Consider the following 24,419-nt stretch of genomic DNA (forward strand, 5'->3'; position numbering starts at 1 on the left):
CCTCCCTGCCATCTGTCTCGAAGAGGGTACTGTTGGGAGGGGCATCTCTCCTGAAAGGCAGCTTTGAAAACGAAAATTCAGAAGTAACGAAATAAGAACAGATTGCGGCTCCAGCCTTTGCCTGTGCACTGATCCTCAACTCAAGCCTGACTCTGCCTGGCTCCCTCCGTCAGGCCCAATAGCATCCTAGGCTAAAAAGAAAGTGCAGGAAATTTATTCGCTGTCTTCCACTGAATTCCCTGCCCAAAGCAAAATCATCTTCATCATGTGCATCTCGCAGTTTGACTCGGCACGGCGGAAGACATCTATGTCTAGAGTTAGCATAAAAGCAGACTCCCTGGGCACACACACCCCAAATGATGCCCCCACTGAATCAGAAACTCACACATCACTGCCCCCCAGCTGTCTGCACACCGGCGGTCCAGCGACCGGGCGCTGATCGATCCAAAGTGGGTCAAACACTGGCTGCGATCTCTTGCAGCCCAAGACACACACGCAATTGTGCGTTCACGCAAACACATTGCCCGATGAAATTGTACCCTATCCAAAACGTCAGACCCAAATCAGGCACCCACAGAAGGCAGCATGTGTACATCAGTGTGTTTTTTCCTTCTGGCCTCCACTGATGTGTGCAGCAGCGATGGGAGGACCGTGCAGAAAACAGGCTGGCGTGTTATTTTGTGGCTTGTATTTTATATAACCCACCGCAGCCTCTTGCAGATTCTGGGCCCCTCTTCCCCTCCCCTGATCTCCCGAGCTCTGCCTTCACCTCCTTACTAGCTTCCTCCTGCTGCTCTGCCCTTCGGGAGTCGCTTCTGTGGCTAACTGCTTCTCCTCGGGCACCATTCTTGCGTACCCCCCCCCCGCTCCTCCTCCTCCTTCTCTCCAGCTCTCGGCTATTACTATAAATATACCCTTGTACCTTCAGCTTGGCTGAGTGGCTTCGCTGGGTCTGGGTCCTGGGAGAAAGCAGCCGCTCGACTAATCGCTCCTGAAGAATGATTGAATCCATAATAACCAACGGCAGGCCAGACCGGGAGTCACCATGGGCCAAGCCGGAGAAAAAGCCCAGCCCATACACTCCCTCCCAGTGTTGACTAAATCCATAAGGCTGCCACCCCCGCCCACACACAGGGAGAGAGAGAGAGAGAGAGAGAGAGAGAGAGAGAGAGAGAGAGAGAGAGAGAGAGAGAGAGAGAGGCGCAACCAGAGAGAGAGAGGCGCAGCAAGGCCAGGAGCTCCGACAACTACCAGCTGGCTAGAATTTCCTGTGCTGCTGTTGCCGCCTTGCTCATAGGAGGGTGGAAGAAATATCAGACAACAAAGGCAGTGGCTGCTATGGGAGGAGAAGCAGCTCCATGGGTGGCAATTTCTCCAGACAGTAGCAGCAGCACGGCGTAATGGTTGGAACAGGTCTGACTCGGTTCTGAGGCAGCTTCCTGCCCCGGAGACGAAGGGTCCTCTTCATCGCTTTGACTGGTGAACCAGAAGCTCTAAGAAGGAGGGAGGGTTATTGGTTGACGGGCCTCCAACCTTTCTCCCATGGTGGAACTCAAGGCGCTGAGATCAGCCCCAACAGTCCCTGTCATCCAACGTCCTGTTCTCTCTCTTTTTTTTAATATAAATTTATTTCTTTGGTTTTTCAAATTAAAGTTTTGCAGAGATATATCAAACATAAACCATAAAAACAAGATTCCAAGGAATCTCCTGGACTTCCATCCTCCCCTTCGTGGCTCCAATTATTAATCATCTCCTCCCGCATCTTTTATGAGAAGGAGCGTCTCCACCCCCATCGTTCTACCCGGACACTGAGGTCCAGTGCCGAGGGCCTTCTGGCGGTTCCCTCGCTACGAGAAGCCAAGTTACAGGGAACCAGGCAGAGGGCCTTCTCGGTAGTGGCGCCCACCCTGTGGAATGCCCTCCCACCCAAGGTCAAAGAGAACAACAATTACCAGACCTTTAGAAGGCATCTCAAGGGAAGCTTTTAATGTTTGATGGATTTCTGTATTTTAATGTTTTGTTGGAAGCCGCCCAGAGTGGCTGGGGGAACCCGGCCAGATGGGCAGGGTAATAATAATAATAATAATAATAATAATAATAATAATAATAATAATAATAATAATAATATATGATGATGATGATGATGATGGTGATAATCTTTTACATCTCCATTGTGTCAAGAATTCACCATTAAACTACAAGTGATATTCCAATCCTACTAACGATTTTAACTGTTTATACAACGGTCTTTAAGATAAGTTATAAATTTCCCCTATTCCTTATTAAAATTTTGGTCTTCCTGATTTCTGATTCTTCTGGTCACTTTAGCCATTTCAGCATAGTCCATCAACTTCATCTGCCATTCTTCTCTGGTAGGGACTTTATCTTCTTTCCATCTCTGGGCCAGGAACATCTGCGCACCCATTGTCGCATACAGAAATAGTCTTTTCTGCTCCCTTGGGGTTTCAGCACCTAAAATTCCTAAAAGGAACACCCTGCTCTCACAGTGGCCAACCAGATGTCTGTGGGAAACTCGCAAGCAAGATTCAAGCACAAGAGCCCTCTGCCCTCCCATGGATTCCAGCAACTAGAATTCAGAAGCATCATTGCTTCCAACTGCAGAGCAGAGCCATTGTGGCTAGGAGCCATTATCCTCCATGAATCTGTCTAATCCTCTTTCAAAGGTTGTGGCCATCACTGCCTCCTGTAGGAAGGAGTTCCATAATTTGTGTTTCCTTTCATCTCTCCTGAATCTTCCAGCATTCAGCTTCATTGGATGCCTATGAGTGTTATGAGAGAGTCAACAGTGTGATGCAGCAGCTAAAAAAGCCAATGCAATTCTGGGCTGCATCAATAGGAGTATAGCGTCTAGATCAAGGAAAGTAATAGTACCACTGTATTCTGTTCTGGTCAGACGTCACCTGGAGTACTGTGTCCAGTTCTGGGCACCACAGTTCAAGAAGGATACTGACAAGCTGGAACGTGTCCAGAAGAGGGCAACCAAAATGGTCAAAGGCCTGGAAACGATGCCTTATGAGGAACGGCTTAGGGAGCTGGGTATGTTTAGCCTGGAGAAGAGAAAGTTAAGGGGTGATATGATAGCCATGTTCAAATATATAAAATGGTGTCATATAGAGGAGGGAGAAAGGTTGTTTTCTGCTGCTCCAGAGAAGTGGACATGGAGCAATGGATTCAAACTACAAGAAAGAAGATCCCACCTAAACATTAGGAAGAACTTCCTGACAGTAAGAGCTGTTCGGCAGTGGAATTTGCTACCAAGGAGTGTGGTGGAGTCTCCTTCTTTGGAGGTCTTTAAGCGGAGGCTTGACAGCCATCTGTCAGGAATGCTTTGATGGTGTTTCCTGATTCAAAGATGGAGGGGAAACTTTCTCTAGCCACTTCCTCTTGTGCACAACTTCTCTTGTGACCTCTTGCTTGCCTTTCATGTCCCCAGTGCCCTTTCCTCATAAGGGAAGCAAGCTGCAGGGATCCGCTGGCTACTTCCCCCTGGCTCGTAGGGCCAGATCTGGCCCGCAGCTTAGCTACCCCTGTTTTGAGAAACACTTGCCAGCACAAAGGCAAAACCAGGTGGTGTTGTTTCAAAGCAGGGAGAGCAGCCCTACAACTTGAGTTCTGCCCAAATGGAGAAGAGCATCTTGCCAGGTTCGGTTAGGAAACCAAGCACACACCCTTGAACATTTTGCAAAGTGAAAACAAGGGCATGCATGGTAACAGCCTTAGTCTCATGCTACATATTGTTTTGCAGGCTCCACCCTCTCCATTGCTACATGTCAAAGGCTCTTTGCGACATCCCTTCCCTTTGCAGTAGCCCTTGTCCTTCCTCCACCGATACAAAAGCCAAGAGAGACATGGTTCCTAGATTACATGATAACCTGGGAAAATGTCACCGCCCAACAATGTTATCATCATTTTTTAACATGCCTCAGCACTGCATGGCACATTAGGGTTCCTGTATACACATCTACCAACATCATTCTCTTGATATTCAAGCCCTAAACGGCCTCGGCCCTGTATACCTGAAGGAGCGTCTCCACCCCCAACGTTCAGCCCAGACACTGAGGTCCAGCACCGAGGGCCTTCTGGCGGTTCCCTCACTACGAGAGGTGAAGTTACAGGGAACCAGGCAGAGGGCCTTCTCGGTAGTGGCACCTGCCCTGTGGAACGCCCTCCCATCAGATGTCAAGGAAATAAACAACTATCTGTCTATTAGAAGGCAGCTGAAGGCAGCCCTGTTTAGGGAAGTTTTTAAGGACTGAGGTTTTTATTATGCTTTTAGGGTGGCTGGGGAAACTCAGCCAGATGGGTGGGGTATTATTATTACTAGTACTAGTACTAGTACTACTACTACTACTACTACTACTACTACAGTGGTACCTCGGTTTATGAACACAATTGGTTTCAGAAGTCTGTTCATAAACTGAAGCGTTCATAAACTGAAGCGAACTTTCCCATTGAAAGTAATGGAAAGTGGATTAATCTGTTCCAGACGGTCCGCGGAGTACTTAAACTGAAGCGTTCATAAACTGATGCGAACTTTCCCATTGAAAGTAATGGAAAGTGGATTAATCCGTTCCAGACGGGTCCACGGAGTACTCAACCTGAAGCGTACTTAACCCGAAGCATGGGTGTAATTGGTTCCGGAAGTCTGTTCATAAACTGAAGCGAACTTTCCCATTGAAAGTAATGGAAAGTGAATTAATCCGTTCCAGATGGGTCCGCGGCGTTTGTAAACCGAAAATTTGTAAACCGAGGTGTTCATAAACCGAGGTTCTACTGTACTACTGACAGGAATAGACTAATCTGTCAATTTCATTTTCTCTCTCTGTTTCTCATTTTTCCACACTTAAATATAATGGTCCACATTTCCTCATCAGTTTGCAAACTAAAATAAAGAAATAAATACAGAATACTGAACTTTAGTGTGAACTAATATACACATTTTTGCAAAGCGATCCCTCCTTATAGATTTTTGTATACTATTTGAATGCATCTATTCATGTGAATATATGCACCTCTATGCACACTTTCCCATGGTACATGCATTTCTGCACACATTACTTTGCTGAAGAACTGCATTGCAAAATTCAGAGAAGTTGTGAATCTTATTTATTTATTTATTTATTTATTTATTTATTTATTTATTTATTTGTTATTGAAATTCCAGGCCCATACAATAATCAAAATTACAATAATCAAAACTAACACAAATTGGTGAAAAATACAGCAGCAAAATCTTTTCAACCCCCCACCACCCTGCCCTCCACCCACCCTTTGGTGTTTTAGTGCTTCCAGCCATTCTTATCTTGCGTCTTAGTATTTTGAGTTTATGTATATACCTAACTTTTAAATAGGCAAATTAATTTTCAACTTTGCTCCAGACCTTTTGTGTCCGGTTTTTCACTTTCTGAAATATGGCAGCCCTAAAGAAGCGAACATCAGTGAATTCTGCTCCTGTTTCCATTTTCGCCAGGGTTCTGCAACATCCCTAAGAGGAAGCGAGTTTTACACAAAGAAGAAGTCTGTTTGCAAAGCAGGCCAAGGCTGGAGCTGCAATAGCGTGCTCACGCCAGAGCAAGAATTTCATTAGGTTATAAATCTAAAAGGCCTCAGGCAGCTGTTCTAATACATCTGTAAGTGCCTCTCTTGGACTAATCTGCTTTGGGATGTAGTTGTGGACCTCCAAGGCACTTGCCATTTGGCTGATTGGTAACCTGGCCAAATCGCAGCCTGTAAATTCTCCTTGAAATATGGCAGGAGCTTTCCTAACACCATCCATTGTCCAAAGGAAACAGAATAAGCACATCCCCTCCCAGCCTGGCCACACCAACGCATGAAAAAGAGACACAGAGAGGAGGTGAAAAGAGAACAGACTAAATAAGATACACAACCAAACAATGTTAGAAACTGAGACATATAAACTAGGTGCCAAATGTCTCCTTAAACCAGGGTTGCTGTCGCCCAGACAGAATGGTGAGTTGCCATTTTGGGGGCAGACGGCTGGAAATGGCAAAATACGATATATATTTTTGTTCCTGAAATACATTCTGATTGTGAAGATAAAATATAACTGATAGAACTCCAAGGGGCGTGTTGTTAGTATGTGAAAACAGACAAGATACAAGGATCCCCAGGCAGACATCTTCAGATGATGGAGACGTCAGGCACCCGGGCGCCTGCCGAATTTCAAACACTGCAACCAGCCACAGGGAGTAATGAATATCCAGCTTGTACTGGTTGCTGTTGTTTAGTCGTTTAGTCGTGTCCGACTCTTCGTGACCCCATGGACCAGAGCATGCCAGGCACTCCTGTCTTCCACTGCCTCCCGCAGTTTGGTCAAACTCATGTTGGTAGCTTCGAGAACACTGTCCAACCATCTCATCCTCTGTCGCCCCCTTCTCCTAGTGCCCTCAATCTTTTGTACTGGTGCATTGTGGGAAATAAGAACATGAGAAGAGCCTGCTGGATCAAGCCAATGGCCCATCACAGCCTGTTCTCCCAGTGGCCAAGCAGATGCCTCTGGGAAGCCTACAAGCAGGACAGCGCTCTCCCACCTGAATATTCATACAGCCTCCAACACTGGAGGTAGAACATACATATCATGGCTTGTAGCCACTGATAACCTTGAGCTCTATGAATTTGTCACTTCCTCTTTTAAAGTCACCTGAGTTGATGGCCTCTCGTGAGCTAGTTCCATACGTGTTGTGCGAATAAGTCCCTCCTTGGGTCTGTCCTGAATCTGCCGACATTCAGCCTCAAAAGAATGGCCAAAGGCCACCGAGTTCTCTGCCCTGCTGTCCCCAAATGCAAAACACAAACTCACCTCCTACCCACTGAGGGGGGAGAGCTTGTTGGAAAAAAGCAGGACCTGGTCAGTGGCACCTCTCTGGGGCGCTTGGGGCCAAGCAATGACCCACTGCTGGTGCCCCATAGATCAAGGACTTTGATGGGGAGTCTGCCCTGGGTATCTTCTAGGTGCTTTAATCCAGCGTTTCTCAACCGGTGTTCCGCGGCACACTACTGTGCCGCGAAACACTGGCTGGTGTGCCGCGACGAGAAGGGCGATTTGCACTGTTACGTCGCTGACCCGCCAGAAAGGAAGCCGGCCGGGTCACGACGCGAGGCGAGCGCCGGCGTCGTGACCCGGCCGGCTTCCTTTCCGGCGGGTCAGCGTTGTTTATTGGCGGCCGCCAGGCACGTGACAATGCAAATCGCCCTCCTGGGGAGGAGGAGGCAGGCGGGGAAGGCTGCGCAGGGCTTCCCTTCGCCGGGCCAGAGCGGCGGCGGCTGCCTGGGGCGGCTGGGAGGGAGGTGGCGGCAGCTGCGCGCCCGTGTCTGCCCGCCTGGGGTCTGTCCCCGCTCGCTCCGCAGGCTCTGCGCCTGGTGGGTCCGCCTGGCTACCGTGCAGCAGTTCTTCAGCGGCATGCTTTACCGGTACGTCTCCCCTCCAAACTAAACTAAATATAGGGCGGCACAGAGTTGGTGTGCCGCGGGATTTTATTTCATAGAAAAGTGTGCCGTGGCCCAAAAAAGGTTGAGAAACACTGCTTTAATCAACCCCTCTTCCCGGGGAACTCTGGGAACCGTAGCTCTGTGAGGAGAAGAGGGGCCTCCTCGCCATTCTCTCCTCCCTTAACAAACTGTACTTCCCAAGGTTCCTTGGGGGACTGACAAAATGGTACAGGGGTGCTTTAAATGCAGAGTGTGGCTGTGGGCCTAGTTAAATGGTGACCTGACTCAGAATGGGCTGGAGCACAGAGCATCTCCCAAGGCAGGTGCTTCTATAGCACATTGCAGCAAATCCCAGCTTCCAGGGCAGTGATGGGCAACCTTTTGAGCTTGGTGTGTCAAAATTCGCCAAAAAACCGAGCATAACTCGGGTGGTGTGTCACTTCAAGGAAAAAAACCATAATTTCGCGATATTTATAGTTTAAATAACAAAAATGTATAATTGTAATATATACCGGTAACTGTATTTAATAGACCAAAAACTAATTATTTAACCAAACCAAACCAAAAACAAACCTTATTTATCACAAAGTGCCCAGAGTTGTTGAGCTTTTTTGGGGGAGCTGCTGACCAAAGTTTTGGAGGTTTTTTTGGGGGGGTGCAAAAGTTGCTTTGCTTTCTTGGGGGGGTGCCCCAAAGCTGCTGCGCTTTGGGGGGGAAAGAGAACAGAAATAAATGACGAAAAGTACCTTCTCTGGAACGCAGCACTGACGTAGTCTTCCGAAGCGCCCAAAAAAACAGCACAGAATGGGTTAAAAAATGAACGCTGTTACACCCAATCATCGTCTGCCAAAGCACCAGAAAAAAACAGCACAGAAAGGGTTAAAAACAATCTCTGGCTACCAGCAATAACCTGTAGCGTGAGGAAGAGTGGGAGAACAAATGGGGGGGCAAGAACAACAGCGTGAATGGGCCGATAGGGCGCATGCCAGCAGTGAGGGCTCTGCGTGTCACGTCTGACATGCATGTCATAGGTTTGCCATCACTGTTCCAGGGATTTCTGATTCTTGTACAAACTTTAGGATCGAAGCGAATTCCTTGTCATTCAAGCAAGCTGTTCGGTGCTGTGAATCAGGAGAGGGTAATTATGTGATGCAACAGCTGTCATGCAAGAGGAAGTTCCTGGGTCTTGGAACACTTCCCAGCTCTCTTCTCCTTTCCTACTTCTGAACAGCCGCTCTAGCTCCATTAAAAAAGTCTATTTTTAACCTCCCTGATGACGTGTTGTCAGGAAAGACCATTTTGCCGGCGTTTTGGCTTTCTCTTCTTTCGACGCCTTCGACCCCGTCTCCATTCACAACTTTTGAAATCCGGCTTTCGTAAGAGATGGCTTCCCAGGAGTCGAGAGCGATGGCTCCCTCTAATAGTGAACAGGGGTGGCGAGTGCCGATGGACATGGAGGCAGAACATGGTTGGTGATAAACCAGAGGGCAGTATCAAGGAGACTGCGGGGGAGTTGCAGGGGGGGGGGCTGAGATCAAAATCAAAACACTAATGATCTCTAAAGGCAGGAAGCAAAACCTCCCCGCTAAAAATAAAAATAGCCCAGCAGGACTGAGCATTCTGAAGAGCCACGAAATGTTGCCAGTTGGAAAAGGAAAGTGGAAAACTTGGGAGGGTGTAGGAATGGAATCTTCTGGGAAAGGGGCATGGCTAGCTGGCTGGCAGAAACCCTGAGCAGGAATCCTATATAATAATATGCAAGTGTCTCTGCGTCCAGTCCCTGTGTCCCTGTGTCCGCGCTACTGCGCATGTACCCCACGGACACAGGGATTGGACACAGAGACACTTGCTCGCGTGCCCAGGACACTCTCATGGCAACTGGCTCTCGCCGAGGCTCCCCGGCCGGGTCCCGCCGGGCCGAGCCTCACATGCCCGCCGCCGCTGCCCTCCTTCCCCGCCCACCCGCGTTAGCAGCTGCTGCGGCAGGAAGAGTTTGCGGCACTTTCCCCCACACCTCCGCCTCTCTTTTCTCGGCCGGCTCCCTCAAGCGCGGTGTTGCCATTGCGGCCGCAGGGAGCTCCGGCACTGCCAGGCAGGAGCCCCGCCTCACGTGAGGGTAGCCTTTGCCTCAGAGGGGAAAGGCAGGAAGAAAAAACGCAAAGAAGGAAAGAGGGCTCCGCACGGTGGAGGAGGAGGAGGAGGAGGAGGAGGAGGAGAGCGTAAGGAAGTGTGCGGGGGTATCTTCCTTCCTTCTCTCTCTCTCTCTCTCTCTCTCTCTCTCTGCGTCTCCCCTCACCTGTGCCTCAGTCCCAGAGGCGGGGAGCCGGAGTCGTCCCCCTCGCTCGGTCGTGGCTGGCGGCCCGCTCCTCACTGCACCCCGCCGGGCAGGTCTACTTGGGAGGAAGCGGGCTTCAGAAGGCTGCCTCCCCTTCTCCTCCCAGACGCAGCAGCCTAGCGCAGAGAGGGAGGGAAGGCCACGGCCCCGCCACTCCTCACATGTTCTAGCGCCCGTTTACTGAATGGGCTGAATGACACTAGTACTCCCATAAAGTGTTTTGCAATGCATCACAGCATTTCATGTAGGTTTCAGTTGTGACATACACGGAATACTACAGTTGTTGGCAGTGTTCGGGCAGGAATCAGCAAAAATGAACGGGAAAATTCGGACATTGGACGTATAGCAACCAAACTTTGCCCAAAGAAGCTCAACAACTTTTGTGTCCAGATTTTCACTTTTTGAAATACAGTCGCACCTTGGAAGTCGAACGGAATCCATTGCGGAAGTCCGTTCGACTTCCAAAACGTTCAGAAACCAAAGCGCAGCTTCTGATTGGCTGTAGGAAGCTCCTGCAGCCAATCGGAAGCCGCGGAAGCCCCGTTTGACATTCAGCTTCCAAAAATAGTTCGCAAACCAGAACAGTCACTTCTGGGTTTGCGGTGTTCAGGAGCCAAAACGTTCAAGAACTAAGCTGTTCCAAAACCAAGGTACGGCGGCAAACCTATGACATCTAAACATTGCAACCGCTATGTTCCCAATCTGTGAACAGTGAATTTGGCAGAAACAGTGGCTCTGGTTAATGCTGCTGGCATCAAATCAATATTTAGTGTGGTGGCATCTACACTTTGTAACTCCCTGCCAATTTCTCTATTCAATCAGTTTGAATACCGCTTTATATTTATATTGACATCAGGCTTTTGGGGCACCTGCTTAAAACATTTCTGTTCACACAAGCTTCTCCAAACACATGGTTCTTGGCACATTTTAATCCGTTGTTGTTTAAAAAAAATTAATGTTTTTAATTTTTAAAATTGTTTTATTGATAATTTTAATATTTCTTGTAAACCACTCTGTAGTAAAACCTCCAAGCGAAATATAAATGTTGTTAAATAAAACAATTACGGTTTTCCAGGCCCCTCCTTGAAGGGAGGCTTGAAAGGTAGTGACAAAAGGCAGGGCCTTTTCAGTTGTGGCTCCACATCTACTAGAGACTGCCATTCCTCGCCAACCCCATCTGACCCCCCACCAAACCCAACACCCCTCCCTTCACATCTCACCCAAGCTCTCTTCCCCTTGCAGTCCCTTAAAGCCCCCACAGCTTATTCAAGCCCTGCCCCCAGGTCCTCACATTTCCTCTGTGTCCCTCCATTCGAAACTGTTGTTTAATGCTGCCATTTTAAAGCCTGCCTTCCCACTTGCTCCCGCACCCAACTTCACACAAATCCCAGATCGTGATGCAGCACTGCAAATCCTCCAGTGGGAGTTATGTGACGACAGCCTTACAGTTTTTTATATATAGGAAGATATATAGGATAAAGATTGGAGGTGTTGTAGGAAAATGTTGGTGCTTTATGCGCATTTTTCTATGGGATAATGTATTTATGCTTATGGTTTTTAAATATTAAGTTGCTTGGAAGCCTGCCAGGTAAACAAAGGACTAATAAATTTAATAAATAATTTTATTAAAAATGTAAAGTGGTGAGATGAGTGTACTGTCTCTCCCCGAATGACCTTAGGCTACAAAGAACACTGCATTATTTTTATTTTTATCCCAGCTGCTTTTGCCCCACTTGGTACCAAGCTGATTCCGTCTCGTGCATCAGATAATTCTCTCTAAGGGAGCCCTTTGTCCACCGAGTCAGCAGCTGCCTCAAATGGAGCGGCAACAATCCAGGCATTCTGCCCCAGCCATCTTAAAAGGACACTCACTTCCTTTGAGTGCAAAACAAACCCGTGGGTGTGCCCGGCAGTTATTTTCTTTTTGGTCCGAAGTTATTGGGCTGTAGTCAATGCTAGTCCTACTCAGAGTAAACCCGCTGAAGTCAAGGGGCCTAACCTAGTCATGCTCATGACTTTTAGCGGGTCTACTCTGCATAGCCATAAAGGCTACGCTGTTCCTCCATGGATTCTGCTGGGAATCGCAGGTAGGCACTGTGCTCTTGTGCCTACAATTGTAGGTTGGAAGGAATCCAGAGGGTCTTCCAGTCCAAGCCACTGCAATCCAGGAGTCTATGGTTCCCTATTCCTGGTTAAAGGTAAAGGGACCCCTGACCATTAGGTCCAGTCGTGACCGACTCTGGGGTTGCGCGCTCATCTCACATTATTGGCCAAGGGAGCCAGCGTATAGCTTCCAGGTCATGTGGCCAGCATGACAAAGCCGCTTCTGGCAAACCAGAGCAGCACATGGAAACGCCGTTCACCTTCCCGCTGTAGTGGTTCCTATTTATCTACTTGCATTTTGACGTGCTTTCGAACTGCTAGGTTGGCAGGAGCTGGGACCGAGCAATGGGAGCTCACCCCGTCACAGGGATTCGAACTGCCGACCTTCTGATCAGCAAGCCCTAGGCTCAGTGGTTTAACCACAGCGCCACCTGGGTCCCTGGTTATGTTATTATTATTTTATTTAAAACTAGCTGTACCTGGGCACGCGTTGCCGTGGTAAGAATGTTGGGTCAAAGATGGTTTTTTCTTACCTGGGAAGGTATTTTTGGAATGGAAGAGTCGATGGAGGTTAGGATAGGTGAGGGGTGGGTCTGTGTCTGTGGATTGTAGGGTCTCCCAGGGTGGGTTGGGTCTTGGGGAGGTGAAAGGGTCTCCTGGAGTGGTCTGGCTCCCGAGGCAGAGGCGACGTGTTTGGGGGAGGCCTGGTGGTCAGCGCGGTAGCAGTTCTCAGACCAGCCTGGCTCCCGAGGAGGTGTTTGAGTGTTTGGCGGGGCGTGGTGGGCGGGGGGGGTATTGGTTCCCGGACAGGTCCGATTCTCAAGGAGGTGGGTGAGTTTGTGGTGGGGTATGGTGGGTGGTGCGGCAGTGGGTCCTGGAGAGGGCTGGTTCCTGAGGAGGTGGGTGAGTCTGTGGCGGGGGCTGTCGGGTGGCAGGGTAGTGGTTCCCGGAGTGGGTTGGGTCTCGAGGAGGCGGTCAAGTTTGTGTCGGGGGCTGCCAGGCAGCCCGGAAGCATTTCTCGGAGTGGGCTGGTTCCCGCGGAGGGGGTTGAGTTTGTGGTGGGGCCTGTTGGGCGGTGCGGCAGCGGTTCCCGGAGCGAGGCGGCTCCCGAGGAGGCGGGTGTGTTTGTGGAGGGTTCTGCTGGGCAGCCTCGTCCTGGACTTAGTGTCTCCCGGACGTCTGGGATGGTCTGGGGTGTCCTGGTCTCTGGGGTGGAGTGGTTCTTTGACCGTGTACTCTGTCGGCGGAGGGGTCTCCCTGGGCGGCATGGGTCGTGTCAGAGGCAGGGTTTGTGGGGTGTGGCCTAGTCTCCATGGGGAGGGAGGAGGTGGAGGTGGAGGAGGAAGAGGTATCGGGATTATGCCACTGGAGGGCGCTATTTTTGTTTGGGTAAAAACACATTTTTACCTGTGTTAGGTATGAGATGTGTAGAATCCAAGGTTATGCAAACACTTGGGTATTGGCATGGACCATTGTGTCCAAATTTCTACACAATTGGTCAAGCGGTTTCAGAGAAAAGTGGAGCCCACAATTCCACCGTTTCTACATTAGATAGATAGATAGATGATAGATAGATAGATAGATAGATAGATAGATAGATAGATAGATAGATAGACAGATTCTTATTCTTAAATAAATAAATAAGAATAAAAATGTGCACCCCACCACCAAGACCATTCCATTGTAACTACCCAACCTCCCAAAATTTCAACACCTCTTGCGATGGTTTGACCCCTTTCAGTTTTAACAGTACAAATTCAACAAACTCCCTCCATATCTCCTCGAAATCATTTCTCCTGCATATCCCCCATCTTACCTTAATGGCACATGTTAATTTGTCATTAATAGCTATATCCCACACCTCTTTATACCACTTTTCCATTTTATATTCTGCCTGCCCCTTCCTCTTCCTAGCTATAATAATTCATGCAGCTGCCAATAAATTTGTGAGCAAGTCCTTCACAGCCTGTGAACCTTCCACCCCATCATAAATTGATAATAATGCTACCTCTGGACTTTTGGTCATCTTTAACCCCGTGATTTCTGCTATCTCCTCAAACACCCTTTGCCAAAATAATTGTACTTATTTACACCCCCACCACATGTGAACATAATTCCCTGTTCCCTAACATCCCCCTCCTTCCTGGTTATGTTATTCTTCTTATTGTTGAAGATATCGTATACATCCCAGATTACTAAGGGGCTGTTTGTGGTTTTCAACCTTTTTTTTTTTTTTTTGCTTTTAAAAAACCCCACCCAAAACCTGTAATCTGTCGCAGTAGAACCATCACCCTCTCTCCCTGCCCCCACACAAAATGAGAAAGAGAAGAGAGGGGGGAAACTAGTAATTCATTAAACGGTTGCCACATTTCGAATTACAAAACTTCCTAAAGGGAGGCGGAAAACCTCCAGTTTTAAACAGACCGGCTGATGATGAAAGTGCACACAATATTTCAACAGAGCAGATATATAAGCATACAGCATGGGCGTTCTCTGCACAACAACATCTACCAACCAGGAAATTGGATAAGGAAATGAGACAGTAACCAGGGGCTCACATCAACCACCGGCTCCTGACTTCTCAGGCAGACAGGCCTTCTCACCTCCCTAAATGTCACTTTTAATACTGGACTCTGTTGTTCATCCCGAGAAGCAACCAATGAGTTTTAGCCCTGTGCAAATTAAAAAACCCTCTCCCTTTTTGCAGAATTCTGTTCTTCCACTAGAGGGGTCCACCGGACTGCAATACAGGCAGCTAACACCTCCCGTCCCTTGTCAATCTTCTGTGTACTAAATTAGCCAGTCCATTGTTTGACTGTTTTCCAAACAGGGTTCTGTAGAAGGCTCCCCAGGGTGGTCTGCGAAACATTGTCATTCTGGGTGAAATACTTATTACCACATTTTTCTTCAGTTTCTTGATTTGCATGGGGCAGGGAAAATAGGGGGCTCAAGCTCTTCTGGGTACATGACCACACAACAAGGGTCCCTTAACCAGAAGAAGAAGAAAAAGGATTGGGAACCAAAACAATAAACCTACATAGAGCAACAGTGTTTTGTGTTGTGTAGGTTCCTATGATGTAAGTAATGGGCCCCGCCTGCTATCCTGCTTATCACTGTAGGTCCGTATAGTTAAAGCTATGGTTTTCCCAGTAGTGATATATGGAAGTGAGAGCTGGACCATAAAGAAGGCTGATCGCCAAATAATTAATGCTTTTGAATTATGGTGCTGGAGGAGACTCTTGAGAGTCCCATGGACTGCAAGAAGATCAAACCTATCCATTCTTTAGGAAATCAGCCCTGAGTGCTCACTGGAAGGACAAATCATGAAGCTGAGGCTCCAATACTTTGGCCACCTCATGAGAAGAGAAGAATCCTTGGAAAAGACCCTGATGTCGGGAAAGTTTGAGGGCACTAGGAGAAGGGGACGACAGAGGACGAGATGGTTGGCCTGTGTTCTCGAAGCTACGAACATGAATTTGACCAAACTGCGGGAGGCAGTGCAAGACAGGAGTGCCTGGCGTGCTATGGTCCATGGGGTCACGAAGAGTCGGACGCGACTAAACGACTAAACAACAACAACAACTACTTCATTATTACAGTGGTATCTCTGTTTAAGAACACAATTGGTTCCGGAAGTCTGTACTTAACCTGAAGCGTACTTAACCTGAAAGTAATGGAACGTGGATTAATCCGTTCCAGATGGTCCACAGAGTACTTAAACAGAAGCGTACTTAACCTGAAGCGAACTTTCCCATTGAAAGTAATAGAAAGTGGATTAATCCATTCCAGACGGGTCTGCAGAGTATTTAAACTGAAAGTACTCAAACCAAAGCGTACTTAAACTGAGGTATGACTGTAATATACTTCTTCTGAATTGTATTTCACTATTAATATACTTCTTCTTGGTTGTATTTCAGTTCAACAACAATTACTTTGATAAAATACATGTTTTGTTATGTGCAAATGGCTTTATATACCTATTAGGTCCATAAATTACCATATATTCAACACAGAAAAAACAGTGACAATTTGTTGTTGACAGCTGGACATATAAAGGGCCCCATTACCTTCAGTAGCTTAGGGCCTCATCAAACCTTAATCCAGCCCTGGGCTGGCTCAAGGCAAGTCATGTATTCGAATTTCCACAGTGGAGATGCAAAATAGAGTTGGGTTCCCCCCCCCCACTCAAGGACTCCACAAGAGTTGGCCTCTCTCCAGCTAAAGCTGCCCGTGACCTCGAGGGGAACAAATTTTGGTATGAAGTGACAAGTATTATGTTCCTGCGCCAGCAATATCAAAGCAGCCGAATGACAACAAAAAGACGCGCGCACCGAGGCCCCGGACACATAATACAAACATGGATCCTCCTTTCCGACCCGGGGCAAAATGAGAACAACCGCCCCTTTGTCTCTCTACCCTTGGCAGAGTGAAATCAAAGGAGCCTGGAAGTGCTTTGTCTCCATCTGACATGTTGAGTGCAGACATGTTTGGGAGGTGGCAGTTTTTATGAAAGGGTGAATTATTTTACCCAAACGAGCCGTCGGTCAGCTGAACTGTACACTTGAGGCCCTAGGTGCTGAGAGCACACAAGCCTTATATTCACTCTTTCGGGCCTTTGGGTCCAGGGAAGGGCTGTAGCTCAGCACTAGAGCACATCACATTGCAAGCAGAAGGTCCCAGGTTCAAAACTAGGCATCTCCAGGTAGGGCTGGGAATGTCCTGGGCCTCAACCCCTCGGAGATCTACAATTTCCAGAGTGCTTTATCAATCAATGCCTCTTCCCAGGGAATTCTGGGATTTGTGGTGCTTTAAGAAGAATAAGAGTTTTCCTAACAGCTCTCAACACCTTTAAGAAATTACATTTCCCAAGGGGAATAGGTCTGACTGTTTAAAGCGGCATGATTGATGCTTTAAATGTACGGTGTGCCATTTGGAATATTATCACTATTTCCCAACATCAATCTCTCACGTTTCTTCCGCCATGTACTCTTGCAGCCCACATGCTCTTAGGGTTAATCAATAAATAAATCTGAACAAGACCGGTGAAAATTCAAGGAATTTTGGGATAGTAAACAGAAGACAATTAACTATAGTCTTTCTGCCATTTTTTATGAGAAAGTATGGCTTCACCCAAAATGACCAACATTTAGAAGCTCAGAATAGCAATATTAACTTTATCATAAGTCCGCTTCATTTTATAGGTATTTGTTACTCCACTTCTGTACTTAATATTATTTTAGATGGGATTTGGACAAGGATTTATCCACAGGTTATTTTTATTAACATTATGTTATTCTGTGTTGAAGCAATGATTCTTCAACATCAGCTTTGTTGGACTGGTCATGTTGTGCGGATGCCTGATGATCGTCTTCCAAAGCAACTACTCAATTCTGAACTTAAAGATGGAAAGCATAATGCTGGTGGACAACAAAAGAGGTTTAAAGACTATCTCAAGGCAAATCTTCAAAAATGTAGTGGAAACACTGACAACTGGGAAACACTGGCCTGCGAGCGCTCCAGTTGGAGAACAGCCTTTACCAAAGGTGTCATGGGCTTTGAAGATGCTCGAACTCAGGACGCAAGGGAGAAACATGCTAAGAAGAGGGCAAATCCATACCGTGATCAACTCCTGCCTGGAAACCAATGTCCCCACTGTGGAAGGACGTGTGGATCCAGAATTGGCCTCCACAGTCACTTACGGACCCATTGTTAAAACCGTGTTTATGGAAGACAATCTTGCTCGGCTACGAGTGATTGCCCAAGAAGAAGATTCTGTTTCCCAGGAGTTGCATCCTCTTAATCTCCAAATAAAATAATTTTAAAAGATAACGATAAAGGCAACCAAAAAAAGGGAAGGTCTGTGCCTTCCTTCTCATCGCACTTAACATACAAAAAAAATGAAGAATGTGTCGCTCCCATGACAACCATTTGCTTGTCCCCAATCTCAGCGTGTGCCTCTTATTTGGCAACCGTGGCTCACGCTCCTCCTAAAGAACTAAGCCCTTGGCACTGCCACCAGATGTCAAAGACTTTGGATTCGGCTCCATTGCTCTGTGTTACACCAGCGACCCTGTTTGCCCTCCAGAAAGGTCCGCTGAAGGCTCAAAAGGAAGATGGCACCTGCCACCTCTCCTGAGTCGCCTCAGTGTCAGCATGGCACTGCCAGCTTCCCTGGGTGCTGGGTGGGCTACTTGGCACACAACTCTAGAGCTAGCAATGACCAGACGTAAGTCACATTCGCACCATACGTTGGACTTCCCCCAAAAGAATTCTGGGGGCTGTAGTTTATTAAGGGTGCTGAGAGTTGTCTGAAGACCCCTGTATTCCCCTCAAAGAGCTACAATTTTAGGAGAAATTATTGAGCTATTTAGATCTGGAGAAATTAGCAAATTCAATCAGAGGGGGTAGTAAGCAGACATTTCATCAAAGCTGGGAGAAATTTGGAGATTATATGAAGAGGCATTGTCCCACACTAAAAACCTGGATCTGTGTCTAACAATCTGTATTGTTCACAAAATTATGATCATAAGAGGAACAATTAGGGAAGTATATTAAGTTAATGGAAGCAGTAACTAGTTTAATTTAGTTAACCCAGGATGAAGATAAGTGGAAGTCGTATGGGAGGAGAGGACAATTTTATTTGTTTTGTTTTGCTTTGTATAGTATGTTTATTTATCATATGATGGTTTAATTTGATTTAGTCTGAAAATTGATTAGACAGAAAAGGATAATAGAGTGGTATGATAGAGTAAGATGGAGTTGTGTAATAGAGTATATTTATAATTTTATTTATTATTTGAAGGTTTGTAAATTTATGATTTGTAAATTTTATGTTTTATGGTTTTTGATTATTTTCAATAAAGTTCATTTTAAATTAAATCAAAACAAAGAAAGAAAGAAAGAAAGAAAGAAAGAAAGAAAGAAAGAAAGAAAGAAAGAAAGAAAGAAAGAAAGAGCTACAATTCCAGAGCACCCTCGGAAGATGGGTTGATTGTTAAACCATAAGGGTTTGGGGATGGGTGAGTCTACGCCTCCTCCATCTCTTTTTCTTTCCTCGCCTGAACTGCAACGGAAATCATCCTTCTTTCTCAACGCCAGAATTTCACAACTCTGCCAAGTCTGTTGCTCAAGCCCGCTTCATTTGGGGGAGGTCAAGCAAGTTCTCTTTTCTCAGCATTCGTGGTTCCGCTTTCATCCGAGCATCATCTATGCAAATAACTATCTGAATTCTCCAAGGTCCAACCAACCTCGGGTAACCAAAACGGCAGCGCCCATCCACAGGAGGAAGGTTTCGACAGGCTTGGGGAACAAGAACCCAAGGTTTCTAGAAGCACAAAAACTATTTGTCAGGGTTGGGAGTGCAACTAAGCAGGAAAGTGACTCCCAATGGTGGCATGGAATTACGACGGACATTTGGAGTGGTGGAGGCAACAGAATAGATTATCCTGAAAGAGGGCAGTGACTGACCAGTGAAATAGCAGGTCAGGAAATGCAACAGCTGTATACTGTCTGTACTTTGTTATATAATAAAAAAAGTTTGTGAGCAGCCTAGAGGTCTTCATTGTTTGACAGAAGAGAAATGTCATAAATAAGAATAATTAGTGACATGGAGGGTTTTTATTAAATAGAAAAGGGTGGCGATCTACAGGCCCCTCCTTCCACACACATATTAGTACAATAGGTCTTAGTATTACATTTGTAAGTTGCTCTGGGTCACTTTTGTGAGTAAAGCAATTAATAAATATTATTGATAACAATAATAATAATAATACCAGAGGCCTTTACAGTCTGTAAAAAAGGGGGGGGGCTGAAAATGGACTGGATTTCAATGCACATATAATTAGTAGAAGAATAAAGAGCTACCAGATGGAAATAGTTTAAGGAAGCTCATTTCCTAACAGCTAAGCAGCCTAGACATTCCAAATCACCAATATACAAATATTCAGAGGCAGAACATAAAAACATCATGCCTGGCAGCCAATGATAGCTTTATCCTCCGCGAATCTGTCAAATTCCGTTTAAAAGGGCCCTGGTGGATCAGGCCAATGGCCTCTCTAGACCGAGACCCTGTTCTTCCAGTGGCCAACCAGATGAGGAGGCCACAAGCAGGACTTGGATGCAGCAGTTGTCCTCTTACCCCTCATGATTCCCACCAACTGGGAATCGGAGGCCTACTTCCTCCAATAGGGGAGTTGGAACATCGCCGCCCTTGTGGCTGGTAGCTGTCGGTAACCTTCTCCTCCAGGAATTTGTTTCACCCTTGTTTTGAAAGCCATCCAAGATGGCGGTCATAGCAACATACTGTGGATCCAAATTCCATCGTTTAACTCTGCACAGTGTGAAAAGGTCTGTCCGTCTTTCTGTCTGTCCTGAGTCTTCCAACATTCAGGTTCATTGGGTGGCTCCAAGTTCCAGTGCTTTGAGAGAGGACGTTCTATGTTTTACACACCCGGCATAATGTATATTCAGCGAATATTCATTACCACCACACACACACACACAAAGAGAGACCATGGCTTCCTACAAACATGGCAGTAGCAGACCCTCCAAGTGTCCCTGTTTTCCAGGGAGGGTCCTGGAATAACAGAAGCTGTCCGGGTTTCTGATTTGATCCCTTAATGTCCCGCTTATCCTTAGGGTGTCCCTTTTTTCATCGGAGAAATGTTGGAGGGGACGTCTCTAATTTCTTCAGAGAAATGCTGGAGAGTATGCCATAGGAACTGCCTATTGACAGGAAACATGACAGGAAAGATTGGCTGCCAACCTTCGTCACTAACTGAAGCTGCCATATTTCCAGGTGGAGCTTCAAAGAAACGACAGGGAGAAGCGAGGGGAAGCTTTAAAAGAAACCACCCTGTTGGAGGGGGCCTGTGTGCTATTTAGTAGTTCTACCCACTGCCTGATGCTGAAAAGCCAGAACGTGCTTGCAACCAGTTTACTTGTGGGATTGCCTTACACCATACCTGCCCACTCAACTGCTTCAATCTGCAAAACAGGCACTATTACAAGTGCCACATAATACCCTTGGGAAAAAATCAATCTTTCAGTGTTGTGGCATCTAAACCTTTGGAACCCCCAGCCTATTGACAACAGGCAGCCATCTTCACTATACTCTATTTTTCCCCCCTTTTTTGCCGCCCGCTTGAAATATTTTGGTTTAGGCAAACACATAAAGGCAGGCGAACTAATATCAATGTACTGGAAGAAGCAAAGATCACCAGTGTTGAAGCAATGATTCTTCAACATCAGCTGCGTTGGACTGGTCATGTTGTGCGGATGCCTTCCAAAGCAACTACTCTATTCTGAACTTAAAAATGGAAAGCGTAATGCTGGTGGTCAACAAAAGAGGTTTAAAGACTGTCTCAAGGCATATCTTAAAAAAATGTAGTATAAACACTGACAACTGGGAAACACTGGCCTGTGAGCGCTCCAATTGGAGAACAGCCTTTACAAAGGTGTCATGGGCTTTGAAGAAACTCGATATCAGGATGCAAGGGAGAAACAAGCTAAGAGGAAGGCACGCTTGGCAAATCCACACTGTGATCAACTCCCGCCTGGAAACCAATGTCCCCACTGTGGAAGGACGAGTGGATCCAGGATTGGCCTCCACAGTCACTTACAGACCCATTGTTAAAATCATGTTTATGGAAGACAATCTTACTTGGCTACAAGTGATCGCCAAAGAAGAAGAAAGGCAGGTGTGTTTTAACCCCTTTTACTGCAAATCTTAATTATTTTTTAAAATTGTCTTTAATTGCTCTCCCTGGTTTTTATTGATAGTTCTAATAGTTCTATTAATAGTTCTAATAGTGGGGACCCAGGTGGCGCTGTGGTTAAACCACTGAGTCTAGGGTTTGCTGATCAGAAGGTCAGCGGTTCGAATCCCTGTGACGGGGTGAGCTCCCGTTGCTCGGTCCCAGCTCCTGCCAACCTAGCAGTTCGAAAGCACGTCAAAATGCCAGTACTGTAGATAAATAGGAACCGCTACAGCGGGAAGGTAAACGGCGTTTCCATGTGCTGCTCTGGTTTGCCAGAAGCGGCTTTGTCATGCTGGCCACATGACCTGGAAGCTATACGCCGGCTCCCTCGGCCAATAATGCGAGATGAGCGCGCAACCCCAGAGTCGGTCACGACTGGACCTAATTGTGGGGTTGGTGTATGATAGTAGCGTGGCAAACCCGCTAATCCTTAGGTTTAGCTAGAGTAATACTGGCAAACCAGTACAGTGTTAGGAATAGGAAGGTGAGGTATGGGTCAGTTGTGTTGGGAGAAGCTGGATGGACCTGGAGAGGTTCGGTTTGAACTGGTTTGATCTAGCCTGACAGGGGAAGATCGGAATGGGTCATGCTGAGGTGAGAAGAGCACAATGAATCCTTATGGGGAGTTTGGAAAGTTACTGAGGATCACAAGACTGAGAGGAGGGGGATGTTTGATGAGAGGGACATGTGACAGGTACTTGATGTGTGGGATGTGCAGTCCACCACTTCCTCTATGGTGGAGAAGTTAGGGTGTTGGCAGGAAGTGACCTGTACCTGTACATGTTTATGCATGAGGTTTGCTCTGTGATTGGCTGGAAGTTACATCGTGAGTTAATGTTTACCTGTCAAAGCTGCTGCTAATAAATACAGACCCCCAAGCTTTGCCTGGGGTTGGTCTTTTGGAACTCAGCCTTGTCTTATGTCTCATTGTTGGATCTAACCATTGCTACATAATGGTGACTTTCCGACGTGATCCAGCCCTACTCATAAGAAGACTCGAAGCAGTCTAGGTACCACCGGCCACGGCCCTCTTTTCGTGAGTATGGGTTCTCTTGAGTCAGTTCAGGAAGGGAGTGCACACCCGCAGGAACTGAGAGAAATTCTGAGGAATTTCAGTCAGACAGGTGCTAGTTTGGCAGAGCTAGAAGAGTTAGTTGTAGAGATATTGTTTCAGTGCCCGTGGTACTCTCAAGAGGGGTCCCTGGATTTAAAAGTATGGGACAGAATAGGGAAGCAGTTGCTTTCCTCCCCACGGGCTCCTGCCAGATTTTTAAGGCTTTGGCGGAAGTGCAGGGACGCAATTGAGTTGGTAGGGGTCTATATAAGTGAAAAGGCAACCCCCCTTTCTGTATCTCATTGCTCAGTGGAGGCTGCTGCTACAGACCTCCCAATCTCAGTTCCAGAGGTTCTGGCTTTACCATTGCCTTTGGAATCCTCTAGTTTACTGGCCACCTCTCCATTGTCCCAGAAAAAGACGGTGGGGGGTGCTGTTCGGCTCGGGTTTAAGAGAAAGTTGGAGTCAGGAACATTAACTAGAGAAGAACTGGAAGAAGGGCTTGCTTCTTTTCCAGTCACACAGGGCCTGAATGCCCAGGGATCTCCTAGCCTATCTGACTCTCTATTGCCTCATATTCAGGCAAGGGGAGTTCAGATGAGGTTTAGGAAGGAGCAGGAAGAAGGAAAACAGAGGGGAATGTTAATAGGTGAGGGAAGGAGGCGAACAGCAGTGGCTGCCTCTCTGTGGAAAGGGCTGGTTGGTGTTGGACTTTTTGCCCTGGTGCTTGTGGCTTTCTCTGCTGCACAGCATTGTGAAGAGGAAAATGACACCTTGCCAATAGATACAGTCCTGCAAACACTGTTGACGCTTCTGGTTATTTGTTTTTGTATAGTGCGTCTTGCAGGAGAAGTACAGGCAGTCAAGCCTCGAATGGTCTGTTTTAAGTGACAAAAAGATTTCCATTGGGCAGAAACCTAGCTTAAACAGTGCTAGTGCTTTGCATTTTCTGTCTCTGAAGTTTACTCCTTTTCAGCTTTGCTAAGGCTTCACAGAAGCACTGCATTAAGCTTAAAGGGCCTGAGTAAATGTTTCCTTTTGATCCAGGAAGGTGAGAAGCTTTGATCTGCATTTCCTTTCCTTGAGATAGTTAAATGGTTAACAGATTTTGGCTGTTCAAGTTGCTCAAGGCTTTCCTTAAAAAAAAAAAAAAGAGGAACCTTCCTATTGTCATTTGGCAGTTTTTCAGTCTGCTTAAAATAGCCAGTTCAGACTGAAAACTTAAAATATCTGCAACTGATTGTTTCTGAAGAAAGTACCTTTATCTCCTCACTAATGTAAATGAAGGCTTATGTTTTCTCTCCCCATGTCAGCTTTATTGTCTTTTCTTAAGGGTTCAGTGAAAATATTCTGCTTGTTTATTGTCTGTATTACAAATTCTTTCCCCTTCTTTTCAAATGCAGGGTTGTCCTATATCCACTTAGGTATTAACAGGATTAGATTTGGTTAAAGAATGGGGAATGCTGGAAAACTCACTGTTTACATTTGTTTTCAAGAGCTACCCAGTTCATCGCCAGTAGCCCAACTCCAAAGGATTTCACTGTTTGCATTAAAATGAGTCTCCAATTGTAGAATTGGCAATTGATTTTTGCTTTGTGTATTTTATTTCCCATTTACAGGTGTGAGCATGGGAGTCTTACCTCTTCTCTATGTAGTCTACTTAAATCTGATTTCTATCTTTGTGTAAGAAATTTACTTC

The 24,419-nt window shown here is 46.6% G+C and overlaps 1 protein-coding gene across 1 annotated transcript in view; it reads right to left on the reverse strand.

Moving 5' to 3' along the window:
* The window catches only part of SEPTIN5 (septin 5), a 34,524-nt gene extending 32,497 nt beyond the window's left edge, over nt 1-2,027 (reverse strand). Inside the window, exon 1 of the mRNA XM_035097954.2 lies at nt 923-2,027. Within this exon, the coding sequence (XP_034953845.1) occupies nt 923-1,012 (90 nt within the window). The 5' untranslated portion in view covers nt 1,013-2,027. The remainder of the gene's footprint in view (nt 1-922) is intronic.
* Between the last annotated feature and the right edge of the window lie 22,392 nt (nt 2,028-24,419).

This window comes from Zootoca vivipara, chromosome 17 (genome assembly GCF_963506605.1).
Source record: "Zootoca vivipara chromosome 17, rZooViv1.1, whole genome shotgun sequence".
NCBI lineage: Eukaryota > Metazoa > Chordata > Lepidosauria > Squamata > Lacertidae > Zootoca > Zootoca vivipara.